Here is a 13,612-nt window from a genome sequence, read left to right as displayed (position 1 = left end):
GAAACCCTTGTAGAACTGCCTCTCTAGGGCGGGCACAGATGGTCCCCCAAACTAGAGGTTGAATATCCTGATTGAGAGATTCGTGGCTAAACAATCGGTTGACTCAGCTAACCAAGAGAGTGAACAGTCAAGTGATTTTGTTTGCAAGATGTATGAGTGAATCACAAAATAAGCGATGCTCCCTCCTTATAACTCCTTGGGCCTCCCTTGCCTCATGTGGGCCCCTCCATCCACCTATTCGACTTTCCCTCCAAGCTATTCGAATGGGCCAATTCGAATTCCCATGTGGGTGGCACCCACATTCCACTAGCAACCAAATTAAGTCGAATTGCCTCCTAAGTCCCTAAGTCGAAAATGATGGGTTCTCTTCCTTAGCCAAAATTGTGCAAAATTGTGTAGCAACACCCTATTACAAATGTGTTTAAGAAGGGACATGACACAATGTCTAACCTCAAAATTCCAATGGCCACTCTTCTTCATTTGGAGAGTTTTCCATAATGAGTTTTGGGCATTTGTCTTTTGGCCAAAAACTCTAGCTTAGAAAACTCAACCTCAAAAACCTAATTGTCTTTTCTTTCTCTTATAGTTTTTTTTCACTAGGTTTCCCAAACTTGCCCCTCCCTTTAAAAATCCAGTTTCATTTTCCCAGGTTGTCAACTCTTTGCTTGGCACATGGATTGTTCCTTATAGGAAAATGGTATTTTCCCTTGCTTGGTGCATTTGTCCACTATGCACTATGAACAACAATTTTTTTAACCTCTTCAAATTTCATGAAACATACATAATTGGCTATTGAACTTTTGATCACTAACGGTTTTTGAACACCTTTAAATAATTCAAATTACTTAAGGATTTGGATGTAGATTATGAATATAGATGTTTCAATTTTTGTACACTATCCATATTTGGTCATATCTTCAATCCTCTTGTAAATTCTTCGATTACTAGTGATCTTTGAAATCCTTTGATATAATGACACTACATTTAATCCATTTTGGGAACTATGTATGCAGTTAATTTCTAGTGATTAGTTAAAATAAAATAAATTTTCATGCTAGAGAGAAACTAAGAAAAGTGTTAGCAATTCCCATCTAATTAAATAAAAAAAACAACTCATATAATACCTGTGATTGAAAGCACTGTACCAACATTAGTGGTGGTATAACCCAATCCTCCATATGTTTTAGGACTCTCAGCCCAAAGAGAAAATATCTACAAGTACAAAGGTAGTCAATAGAATTTTTTTCTAATTATAATACTTGAAAACCAAATACAAATTGTTTGTTCATGCATGGTTTGAAGTTTTAAAAATTGCATCTATGATCCATACCTCTGAATATGCAACCTCATGAAGAGAAAAAACACATTGCACAATGATTGAAGACATTACTGGCCAATTCCTGAAGAGTGATTTTTTATGCACTTTTTTCTTCTCTGTAATTTGTCCATCTTTTTCCTTGCTATAATTGTGTCCAAAACCAAACTCTAATTCATCACCTCCTTTCTCCTCACATTCCGAAGGGTGTCTATGGAGTGTCTCCTATAGAAGAAAGTTCATTTCACACTTAATAATATTAAATTTTGTTTATGATAAAAAGTACAATATCTACATCTCAAATTGCTTAAATTTCAATTACTCACTTCATAAATGTAACTTTATTTACAAGATTAAAGAGATATCACAAATATAAATGCAATATACATAGCATAACTCAATAACAACAAAAACCCTTTAAAGATAAGCAAGCACAAGGCTACATTTAAAAACATCAAACACCAAGCCATACTAACCAATGCAAAAATATTGATGATAATGAAATAAGTTGAATCCAATTACATCAAATGGCCTTACTAATATGGAAGCTATTTTTTCAATATAACACCCCTTACTTTTTACCGAATGTCAGGGACTTATTCCCCCCCTACAGCTCACTATACTATAATCTATTTATATCTACTAGGATCAGGTCAGAGCTAATGGAACTACACTCCTAGGACATGCCACTCTAAGGATTCCCAAGTTAGATGCCAAAGGCAATGTCCTAAGTCACCATCCCTATAGGAATTGAACCTTGGCCAATGATGGAAAATATTAAAGAAGATATTGTTTGGTAAGCTATTATAGAGCTTAAATTTAGAGAAATAGTAAAAATATATTTTTCACATATTTTAAGCATTTCATCTAGAAAAATGAAAATGGACTTAATATCAAATTTAAGTTTAAAAAACCCACCCAAGTAGAAAATTTATATTAAAGAAAATGATTCGAACAATGCTACCAACCTAATGAGAGCATTCATAGTTCTCCCCCTAAAAAAATTCACAGAATGTTATTAATATATATCGAGGCTTGGTTAATATATAGAATTTAGAGACCAATAGATCCAAAAAAACATGTAGGGATCTTGTTAACCTTTAGAGTTTAGAGACTTGAATAGGCCCAAAACCTATCTGGTCTGGACTCCCTACCAGTTTTGAAGGATTACAAACCAAACTTTGATGGTGCCTCAAGGGGAACCCCAAGAAATCTGACAGAGAATGTGTAATCAAAAAAAAAAAAATATGTTTCCATGGAATTCATGTGTTGAAATTTCTAAGTATTACCCGTTAGAAATTTTATCTGTATTCTCTGGTTTATTTCTCCTACTTGTTAATTACGAACAAGTTATTTAAACATATAAACATCGAAATAAACACAATACACTCTCCACCATCTACAAATCAACAGCTGAAAGAAATAGCAAACACACAAGTGACACCGTTATTTATGGACAACTCGTCCCCAAAAAAACCCAATTTGGGAAAACCAGTGCAACAATTCTGACGGTTATTTTATTATGCAGTCTATCTGAGTACAACTGGGTGCCAAACCGGCTCACCCGACAAAGAAAATAATCCAGCAATAATACCTTTCTATTCAGAAGCAGATATTCAAAAAATATGCCCCACGAAACCCTCTCCAGCAACCTCTGAAGCTCAGCGTCAACCCACCTGCCCTCAGCATCAGCCCGGAACCCCCTGCGTCAGCCCTCTGAGGCGCTGCGCAACCTCTACGACACTTTTGCTACCCTTTGCATGGATGACGCAGGCCCTTCTGGCCTCTACACAGTGCCTTCTAGCTCTGCGTGGTTCCCTCTGGCTCAACGTCTGCCTCTCTCTGCTTCTTCGTTGGTCTCTCGGCACTATCTCTGCCTCTCTGTCCCATACTCACTGCCCCTCGCTACAAACTGATCACTGATTCAACTTTTCTTAGCAAACGCCGCTCTAGAAAATCGAATGATTGATCACTCTGGAGTATTATCCAACTGACTCTCAAGCCTCTTCTTATACTTTTCATGTTGGTCCTTCAATGGCCGAGATTACATCTCTAATCAACGACTAAGATTAGATTTGGCTTGATCCATGTCATTTAGAACCTTCTAACCTAGTTTTATTTTAATACCCATTAATATTTTATTTTTCCTAATTTTAGACTTAGGAACTCCATTAAAAATATTAATTATTTTAATATCTTCTTAACCGGGTGGAATCTTCCCAAACCATTTTGGGTCTTGGAGATCTCATGTGCTTTAGCCTCTCCACCAATTTTCATGGCTAGTGCACATCCGATGCTACCCCAAATCAACGCTCCCTCTTAGCGAGGATTGTGCTTTAGTAATACTCCACACTGAGCATCACCCTGATTATACGTTATCGGTACCTGTGTTGATCAGTGTTGCACTAATCACGATTATATCATAAAATCGCGAGTTTTTGAAATCGGCGATATTATCACACGATTAATACACATTTTTTTCAGCGATTTTTTCATAAAAATCACGATTCGACCTCAAATAATCGCTGACCTTAGCAACAGCGCGTTATATAACAAAAAAACAACATTTTTTTAATTCATTTGCATAGCAGAGAACGGCACGCCGGCAGCGATGGGGTTTAAAGTGACCTCTTGGTTGTTTGGGAGCTGAATCTGCTGATTGGAGGAGAAAAACAGAGTGAGAGCTAAGGAGACGAATTTTCTCCATCAAACCAGTATGGACACCAACATTTTGTGTTTTGTAACTTTGTTTTGGTTTTTTTCTATGTTTTTTGTTGGGATTGGAATCTGGATAACCCATTGTTTATCAAAAGAATTCAATGGGTTATCAAATATTTTTGAATTGATTTGAATCTTGATGGGGTTTTTGTCATTTGATTTTTCATTTTGTTTGTTAAAATTTCTTAAATTGTCAAAAATTCCATGTGTTTTACTTTTGTTATAACTTATGTTACTCATGTATGTAATTTTTTTTTAGTTTTTGTACAATGTAAATTGTAAGTTTGTAACTTGTAAATTGTAATCCTTATTTTTCCATAGGTTCACCGAATTACCATTCAACTTCAAGTTCAAAGTTCAAAGTTCAAAGTCAAACATGCCAAGGAAATTGGACCCTCTATGGGAATTTGGTGACCCTGATGGAGGGATTGTTAAAATGAACTTATCTTGCAAGTTGTGTGGGCAGCATATGTCAAGGGGGTGTACAGATTGAAGTATCACCTTGCACAAATCCCTGGATTTGATGTAGGGCCTTGCACAAATACAAATCCTGAAATCATTCGAAAAGCCATGAGATCATTTGAAAATTTAGAGCACAATAGAGAGGCCAAAGTAGAAATGAAAAAGCAACTAATAAAGTCAGGTGAACAAGAAAGTGGCACTGGTTCTACTTCAACATCAACCAACCTGGTAGTTGCCTCATCATATTTTGTTCCTAGAACCACGCCTGGTTCACAGCCATCTATCACTTCAATGATTAAAAAAACTGAGAAAGAACAAGTTGACAAGTTGTTGGCCAGATTTCTCCTTTGGAGTGATATTCCTTTCAGCATTGTAAAGAATAATCCATTTTTCCAGCCTATTGTTGATGGTATTGCAACTGTTGACCGAAGGTACAAAATCCCTTCTTATCTTGACTTTAGAGGCCGGATTCTTCAAAATGAAAAGGTTGACTGCACCAAAAGATTGGAGGAGTTTAGGGAATCATGGGCACAAATAGGATGCACTGTGATGTCAGATGGTTGGACTGACCAAAAGGGGAGAACCCTTATAAACTTCTTAGTTAGTTGTCCCAAGGGGACTATGTTTATGAAATCTGTTGATGCATCTGCACATATCAAAGATGCAAAAATTTTATGTGTTTTGTTGGATGTGTTTATTTTGGAGGTGGGTGCAGAACATGTTGTCTAAGTCATAACGGACAATGCTGCAAATTATGTTGCTGCTAGCAGGATGCTTATGGAGAGGCATCCTACTTTATTTTGGACACCTTGTGCTGCACATTGTATTGATTTGATGTTGGAGGACATAGGGAAAATTTCCTTTGTCAAAGATATTGTTGAATCATCAAAAAGCATTACAAAATTTATATATAATCATACATATGTGCTTAGCTTGATGAGAAAATTCACCAACAACAAAGAGTTGGTGCGCCCCGCCATTACACGATTTTCCACCAGTTTTATATCTCTTCAATCCCTCTTGAATTCTATGTGGGATGTGAAGAGAATGTTTCTTTTAGAGGAGTGGCATGCTTTGACAATGAGCCGCAAACTAGAGGGAGAGGCCATATGCAGACTAGTTTCATACCAGGAAGACTTCTGGGCGGGAGTGCAGGAGGTGTGCACCATTACTGAACCTTTGGTAAAGGTTCTTCGATTAGTTGATGGTGAGAAGCCCGCAATGGGCTATTTGTATGAGGCCATAGACAGGGTGAAAGAATCCATTCGAGCCTACTATGATGATAAGGGAGATGAGGGGTTTCAGAGACAACTTCTCCTATGGGAAGTGATTGATGAACGATGGAACAACACACTCCATCATCTCATTCATGCTGTAGGGATCTACCTGAACCCCGTATTTTCTTACGCATGTGGGTTCGTATTTGATGCTGAGAACATGGATGGATTCTTAACCTGTGTTCAGAGGATGGTGCGATCTCCAGCAGAACGTACATAAATCCCCAAAGAAATTGAGACATACAAGATGGCAGGTAGCACATTTGGCTTTGACATGGCTGTGACTGATAGGATGACTAAAATGCCAAGTATTTTTTAGTTTGTTTCAAATTACATTGTCTACTCAAGTTCATAACTTCATACTTTGATTCAACTTTCAAATTTCATTTTTTTTCTTATGTTTATTTAAAATTTTATTTGTAATTTTGGTGTAGATCCATGGTGGAGAATGTATGGTGCCAGGGTACCCCTTCTGCAAAAGCTTGCCATTCGAATCCTCAGCCAAACATGTAGCTCCTCAGGATGTGAGCGCAACTGGAGTGTATTTGAAAAAATACACAACAAGAAGCACAACAGGTTAACACTTAAAATATTGCAAATTTCCAAATAATTTTTTGAATTCATTAAACAATAATTTTTTTATAATTATTATTTCATGATCTTTGTACAGGTTGGACTCCCAGTGATTTAATGACATGGTCTACGTCTACTACAATCTTCGATTGTGGGTGAGGCAACTTGAGAGGACACCTGATATGGAGGCCATCTCATTGGATGGGATTGACACCACTGCTGCATGGAAGGTTGAGGCCGAGAGGCCTCTCATGGAGTCTGCTGATGATTGGTTAGTGCATGAGGTAGTGGAGGGGGAAGAGGAGGAGGAGGAGGAGGCGGAGCAACAGGAGGAGGAGGTGACACCACCTACCCTGGCTACCCCTGCCACCAATAGAGGACACGGTCTACCTCCTATAGCTCCTACTCCTAGTTCTTCAGCTTCTAGAGCATAGCAGAGTCCACTGCCAACTCCACCGACATCTACATCTAGAGGGAAAGGGAAAGCTATTGCATTTTCTCGCAAGAGGGGCAGAGGAAATCAATAGTATTAGACTTTATTTATTTGGTTCATTTCATTGTATATGACATTATGACTTATGAGATACATTATTATATTTTTTTTTTGATATTTTGAGGCTGAGTTGGGAGTCATGAGTCAGGACTTACTATTCAGGACATGATTCACTGTTATGTGTGATGTAGCACTAGAAATGATATTAAACATCTTATATATTAGTTCTTTCATCATATTTATGTGTCAATGTATTTATTTTATATTGCAGATGCTTTAGATATTAAAAAAATTGAAAAAAATGAATATTTTTGTATGTTACGATTTTTTCCCGATTTTTACAGATTTTTTCCCGATTTTTACAGATTTTTTCCCGATTTTTACAATTTTTTTTCGTTTTTTTCCCCGCACCGATTTAATCTTGATAACTATTAATGCAACATTGGTGTTGATGCTAGGCCTTCCCGCCCAACATCTTCTGCACTGCTGCATCCTGTACTGCTGCCCATGGCTTTGCCACTACCACTGCTACATCTATATGACAACTCCCTCTACATTCATGTTGTTGCTGGTCCTTCTCCCAACACTGCATCTGCACTACAACCCCTTCTCATCATGCTACATCGTGTTACTGCACTACAACTCAATTACTGAGAAGTATGTAACTGATCCACCCAACTACTAACATCCCTATAAGAATAGAAACACTCTCAATGCTGAAGCCCTTTCTATTGCTATCTTGTGCTCCCTCTACTGCCTCTGCACTGCTGCAACAACTCCCTGCCTCTCGCACCACTACAAAACCTCTCTGTGCCATCTTGCACTATTGCAACCTCCTTCGTGCCTCTCGCATTGTTGCTGCCTGCTAGCTCTGCGCTGCCCGGGCTGCTGCACTATAGCACTCTTTGCCGCTTCATCCGCATCCGTTTCTACTGACATCCACTAGTCCTGCTACTTCTCACTTCGGGGCTCCCGTAGCAAGGATCTGATCCAAGAGTTTGGGTACCTCAAGGATCTTGCCCCTCATCGCCTATAGTCCTCCTGACTACAGCTCGATGTCTCCCCACCGCTTCTCTAGAAGTACATGAGCACTCATCACACAATCGTCATCCTCCTCTACCTCCTTTTCCGCCTTGGCTGGAGTTGCCTTGGAGTCAGACACCTCTTCCTTATTCTTCTTCCTCGAACACTAGTTCACATTATCCGCATCTGTCTCTCTGTCGCTTCATCCACATCCGTCTCTACCCACATCCGCCAATCCTGTTACTCCTCTTTGGGGCTCCCGTAGCATGGTCAAATCCAAGAGGCTGGGTACCTCTAGGATCCTACCCCTCATTGCCTGTAGGCTGTCTGACTACAGCTCGATGTCTCCCCACTTCCGCTCAAGTGGTGCATGTGCACTCATCGCACAGTGATCGTATGTCTCCACTTCCTTCTCTGCCCTTGCTGGCGCTGCCTTAGTCTCGGAAGACTCTCCCTTACTCTTCTTCCTTGGACACTAGGTCGCATAATGCCCCAACACCCTACAGTGGAAGCACTTGATCTTGGAGAGATCCTTCTTCTTCCATATTTCTTGCTTTCCCTCAGATGCTAGGGCAACATCTTCCTCCTCCTCCTTTTTGACTCTGATCCCCTTACTGCTGCTTCCTACCTTTGTCTGTCGCCTGATCTCTTCTTGGCGAAGAGCCGCCCACATCTCCTCCCAAGGTGGAAGGGTCCCTCTACCCAGTATACTCTAGACAAATACCTCCCAGTCTTCTGAGACTGCATTTAGGGCTATCCTCACCATTAATTCCTGATCCGGCGTGGCCCCTATGGAAGTCAACTGATCTCGGATCTCATTCAATCCACCGAGGAAGGTGTCAATCAGTTCTCCCTTCTTCCTCTGGTATGACCTCCTCTGATTTTCTAGTAACATTCTTCTCTGCACAGAAGTATGTTGGTACAATTTCTTTAGGGCATCCCACATCTCATTTGCCATTTCCTTCTCGGCAATGTGTGGTACTACATGGTCCTTGACCCAGTCAAGGATGATGCTCTTGGCCCTCACCATTGCCTCATCGTACTTGTTGTTATCAGCTGAGTCAACTGGGATCGCTATCGTCCTCAAGGCGAAGTGCTTGACACGATTTCTGTCAAGTACGGATAACATTCTGGCCTTCCAAAATGCGAAGTTTGAGGCTCCATCCAATCTGTCATTGTCCCTTACTTCATGTAGTGCCATGTTTCTCTTCTACTTTCCTCTTGGAAGTTCTCGATGTGACTCCCTCTGAGTCTCGATTTCCCTCCTGGAAATCCTTCTGTCGAGATGCCCCTACTCTGATCGTCTATGCAACTGCACCACTGATTCGGATTTCTCGGCTAGAAACCCTCGGTAGCAACTCCCTCCTCCTTGCCCTGTTAGGTACTGTTTTGACTACAATACCCCACCAGCTCCACTCTGCAACTTTCCCACAGCCTCCTAAACCCCAACAACCTGAAGATGAGAGCTCCTAGGCTCTGTGCAATTCCAGCACCAACAACTCGGCCTCCTCAGCCAACTGCATTAGCCCTCCTAGCTTCTGTGTGGCTCTGTATGAGTCTCCCTTTACCTCCCTTAGCCTCTGTGCTACCTCTTTCTAGCTCACCCTTCATGATGCAGGCACTGCGTCACCCTTCCCTTGTTGCTGCTCTGCTAGAAATAGCTTCTGTCACTCGGGACAGTGTGAAAATTCTATCACTGCAGCAACTGATTTACTTTTCCTACTTATTTCACCATAAGTTATTCATGAAATTACTTCAACAAACATTAAAATAAATATTGTTGCAGATATCACACCTTAATACAAAAACAAACATATATGCAAGAATCAAAACATTGACATAGTTATTTTGGACTAATGTCCCTGGAAAAACCCAATGTGGGAAAATTGGTGCAGCAAGGGAGGATTTTATTATTCAGCAATTTTCTAGTACAACAAGGTGCCAAACTAGCTTACCAACAGATAGACAAATTCTCCAGTACTTCTACTGAACCCAACGTAGGCCCTACTGACCTCTGCGTCAGCCTACTGAGGCTCTGCGTAGCCTCTCTGGCCTTCTGTGTCACTCTTGCAGCATCTGCGTGGATGACGCAGGCCTTGCTGGCTCTGCGCAGTCTCTGCTGCCTCTGTGTGGCTTCCTCTCGCCCCTGCGTCTGCCTCTGTGTTGATCTCCCGTCTCTCTGTTCCGTACTTGTTGCCTCCTAACTGCTCTCCAAACCACTGGTTCAATTTCTCAGCTAACCCTACTCCAGAAATTGAACTGACTGATCTCCCTAAGTGTGTTCTCCAAGTGACCCTCAAACCTCCTCTATACTTTTTTCGTTGACAAATCAACGGCCGAGATTAAGTCCCTAATCAACGACTAAGATTAGATCTGGCTTGATCCATGTCTTTTGGACCATTCTAACACAGTTTCATATTAATATTTTACTTTCCCTAAGTTTAAACTTAGGGACTCCATTAAAAATATTAATTATTTTAATATCTCCTTAACTGTTTATAATCTGTCCAAACCCTTTTTGGGTATTGGAGATGTCATGTGCTCCAACCTCTCCACCAAATTTCATGGCTAGAGCACATCTGATGTTACCCCAAATCAACAAACAACTATTTTCTGCTACTATTGCTCCGCTCTGCTGATGCCCTCATTTCTCATGTGATCTGCAATCACCCTCTGATACCATGTTGAAGTTTCTAAGTCTACTAGTTAGAAACCCTCCATGCACTTTACTGATTTATTCCTACCTACTTGTTCCGTTCCTTAACAAGTTATTTACAATGTAAATACTAAAAATAAACACTAGTGTATGCTCAACATATTATAGATCATCAACTGAAGGAAACAAAACCAAGCATAAAAATGACACCGTTATTTTTGGACCGATGTCCCCAGAAAAACCCAATGCGGGAAAACTGGTGCAGCTATCTGAGGGTTTTCTTATTAAGCAATTTCAGAGTACAATCTGGGTGCCAAATCCGGCTTACCCAATAGAGAATGCCCTTGGCAGTAGTACCTCTCAGTCTGAGACAAATGTCTCGGCTGAAACCCCAGATAAACCCTCTGGCAGTTCCTTAGCTCCAATCTGCCCCAAAAACCCCAATGTCTGCCTTTCTGGACTGCGTCAGCCTCTCTCTGCCCAGCGCTGGCCCTGCATCACCGTGAGTGGGCCTGCGTTAGCGTCAGTTGGCCTTGTGTCAGCCTCTCTCTGCCCAACATTGGTCCTGCATCACCCTGAATGGGCCTGCGTCAACCTCAGTTGGCCTTCTAGCCCTCTGCGTCAGCAGCGTTGGCCTCTCCGAAGCACTGCGCAGCTCTTGGCTGCCTCTGCGTGGCTCTACGTGAGCCCTGACTGTCACTGCGTCACTCTCTCTGGCTCTTGCGCTGATCTCCTGACACTATCTCTGCCTCTCTGTCTCTCTATACTCACTGCCCCTCAACTGCAACTCTGATCACTGATTCTATCTCTCTTAGCAAACCCTGCTCTAGAGAATAGAATGACTGATCATCCGGTGTACTCTCCAAGTGACCCTCAAGCCTCCTCTTATACTATTCTCGTTGAAATATCAATGGCCGAGATTAAGTCCCTAATTGACGGCTAAGATTAGATCTGGCTTGATTCATGTCTTTTGGACCATTCTAACACAATTTTATATCAATCCACATTAATATTTTAATTTCCCTAAGTTTAGACTTAGGGATTCCATTAAAAATATTAATTATTTTAATATCTCCTAAACTATTTAGAATATGCCCAAACCCTTTCTGGGTATTGGAGATCTCATGTGCCCCAACCTCTCCACCAAATTTCGTGGCTAGAGCACATCCGATGCGACCCCAAATAAATAGTGTCTGGAGTGACCTCCAACTCCCTCTCCCTGCTCCAGTACCTTTGCCTCCTGTAAGTAATATTTTGTTGGTCCTTCTCACTCATAGGAAAATTCCCCACGGCTGAGCCAAGACCTGAGCTCTGATACCACTGTAATGTTCCAAAATTGGATAGACAATGACATGTAAAGCAAAAACAAATACAACACTCGAAATTTTAAACATTCATCAAATACTCATAAAACCTCTAGAAGAGAGAACCAGCTGAGCCATTTTATTAATCCAATGGAGCAAGTACAATAGTATGAAGAAGTGCACCTGGGCTTGCCTCAATGGCAAGCATGACGAAAACCAGGTGATAAAACAATAATCTCTAATGCTGATAATAACTGCTCCAACAATGCTATGCACTGCCCAGAAAACTACATTGGTGGCTGGAAAGGAATTGCTAGAAACCCCACCTCCAGTGCTTATAAAATGCCGCAAAATTAACCCCAAGCTCCTTGACCAAAACCCAGAAATGGTTTGGTCTAGTTCCGACCTCCCAAAATTGACCCCCAAGATGCCCTACACCCTCCAACACTGCTGAAGTACACTGCCTGCAAATATACCAACAAAATTCTCCTCCAATGCTCCAGAAAAGCAGAAATCACCTTCACTAGTGTTTCCCTTGTCTCTCCCGACAATGATCAACCTCAATAGTGGAGACTCCACATCCCACATGTGCACAATATTCTCCCTCTGCGGTAGCCCAGGAAGTGCCAAAACCCCACTAAATAGAAGCGCTCTCTCTCAGCTCAAAAAATCACCCAAAAGGTAGCAAAACACCCAAGCCTCCCTTTCGGAATTTCTCTCGGCCTAAGCTTGATCTGAATTGGAGCACATTAGTAATGATGTGCTAATTCCCCATTCAGAAATAAACCCAAGATGCTTATCATTTGCTTTTCAAGTGCTTAAGGATTCAAAAACTTTTGCAATTAACAGATTCCCATGAGAGTTTCTTATGTAGATGTTATAAACAATTTAACATAAAAACATATGCTAAACAGCAGTGATATAACAACAATGAACATCAATATACAACACACAACAAGCACATGATAAAGGAATTCACCCCTCTTGAGCTATGTCTCCTTGGTCCAGCTTCCAATGGCTTGGGCCTCTCTATTATGCTCAAATTACAACAAAAGTGTGTTTGCAATCCTCAGATGCCTCTGAAACATGTCTCAATGAGTTCAGAATACCCAAATATGGCTATTTAGCCTCTTTTTGCATCCAATTTTGATAAGAACTGAAGAAGTTATGACTTCTCCCAGTCTCTCCACTAATCGTTCCACAAAATGCTCCAAAACTGATCAAAAACCCTTTTTTCGCTGTAAAATGTTGATTTGGGGTAGCATCAGATGTGCTCTAACCATGAAAATTGGTGGAGAGGCTAAAGCACATGAGATCTCCAAGACCTAGAAATGGTTTGGGCGGATTTTAACCAGTTTGGGAGATATTATAATAATTAATATTTTTAATGGAGTTCCTAAGTCTAAACTCAGGAAAAATAAAATATTAATGGGTATTAATATAAAACTGGGTTAGAAGGTTCCAAAAGTCATGGATCAAGCCAAATCTAATCTTAGCCGTTGATTAGAGATTTAATCTCGGTTGTTGAAGGACCAACAGGAAAGGTATAAGAAGAGGCTTGAAGGTCAATTGGAGAACACACTGAGGGAGACCAGTCAGTTCGAATTCTGGAGCGGGGTTAGCTGAGAAATTCGAACTAGTGGTCTGGAAAGCAGCGAGAAGTAGTGAGTATAGAACAGAGAGTCGGGAACAACACCAGAAGACCAATGCAGAGGTTGGAGAGGCAGACGTAGAGCCTCTCAAGGAGACGTAAAGGCAGCATACTGCGCAGTCACTATAGGGCCTGCATGA

General features: G+C 40.9%; 1 protein-coding gene across 1 annotated transcript in view; it reads right to left on the bottom strand.

Moving 5' to 3' along the window:
* The window catches only part of LOC149167286 (protein ZINC INDUCED FACILITATOR-LIKE 1-like), a 588,984-nt gene that overhangs the window by 234,395 nt on the left and 340,977 nt on the right, over positions 1-13,612 (bottom strand). Inside the window, exons 10-11 of the mRNA XM_089431495.1 lie at positions 1,331-1,540; positions 1,125-1,212 (exon numbers count right to left, since the gene is read on the bottom strand). Coding sequence (XP_089287621.1) covers positions 1,125-1,212; positions 1,331-1,540 — 298 coding nt within the window. The remainder of the gene's footprint in view (positions 1-1,124; positions 1,213-1,330; positions 1,541-13,612) is intronic.

Source organism: Pinus tabuliformis, chromosome 5_1, assembly GCF_031772625.1.
Source record: "Pinus tabuliformis cultivar Carrire ecotype Pingquan chromosome 5_1, CPIR1, whole genome shotgun sequence".
Taxonomy (NCBI): Eukaryota; Viridiplantae; Streptophyta; class Pinopsida; order Pinales; family Pinaceae; genus Pinus; species Pinus tabuliformis.
This window is presented reverse-complemented; position numbering and strand designations above follow the sequence as displayed.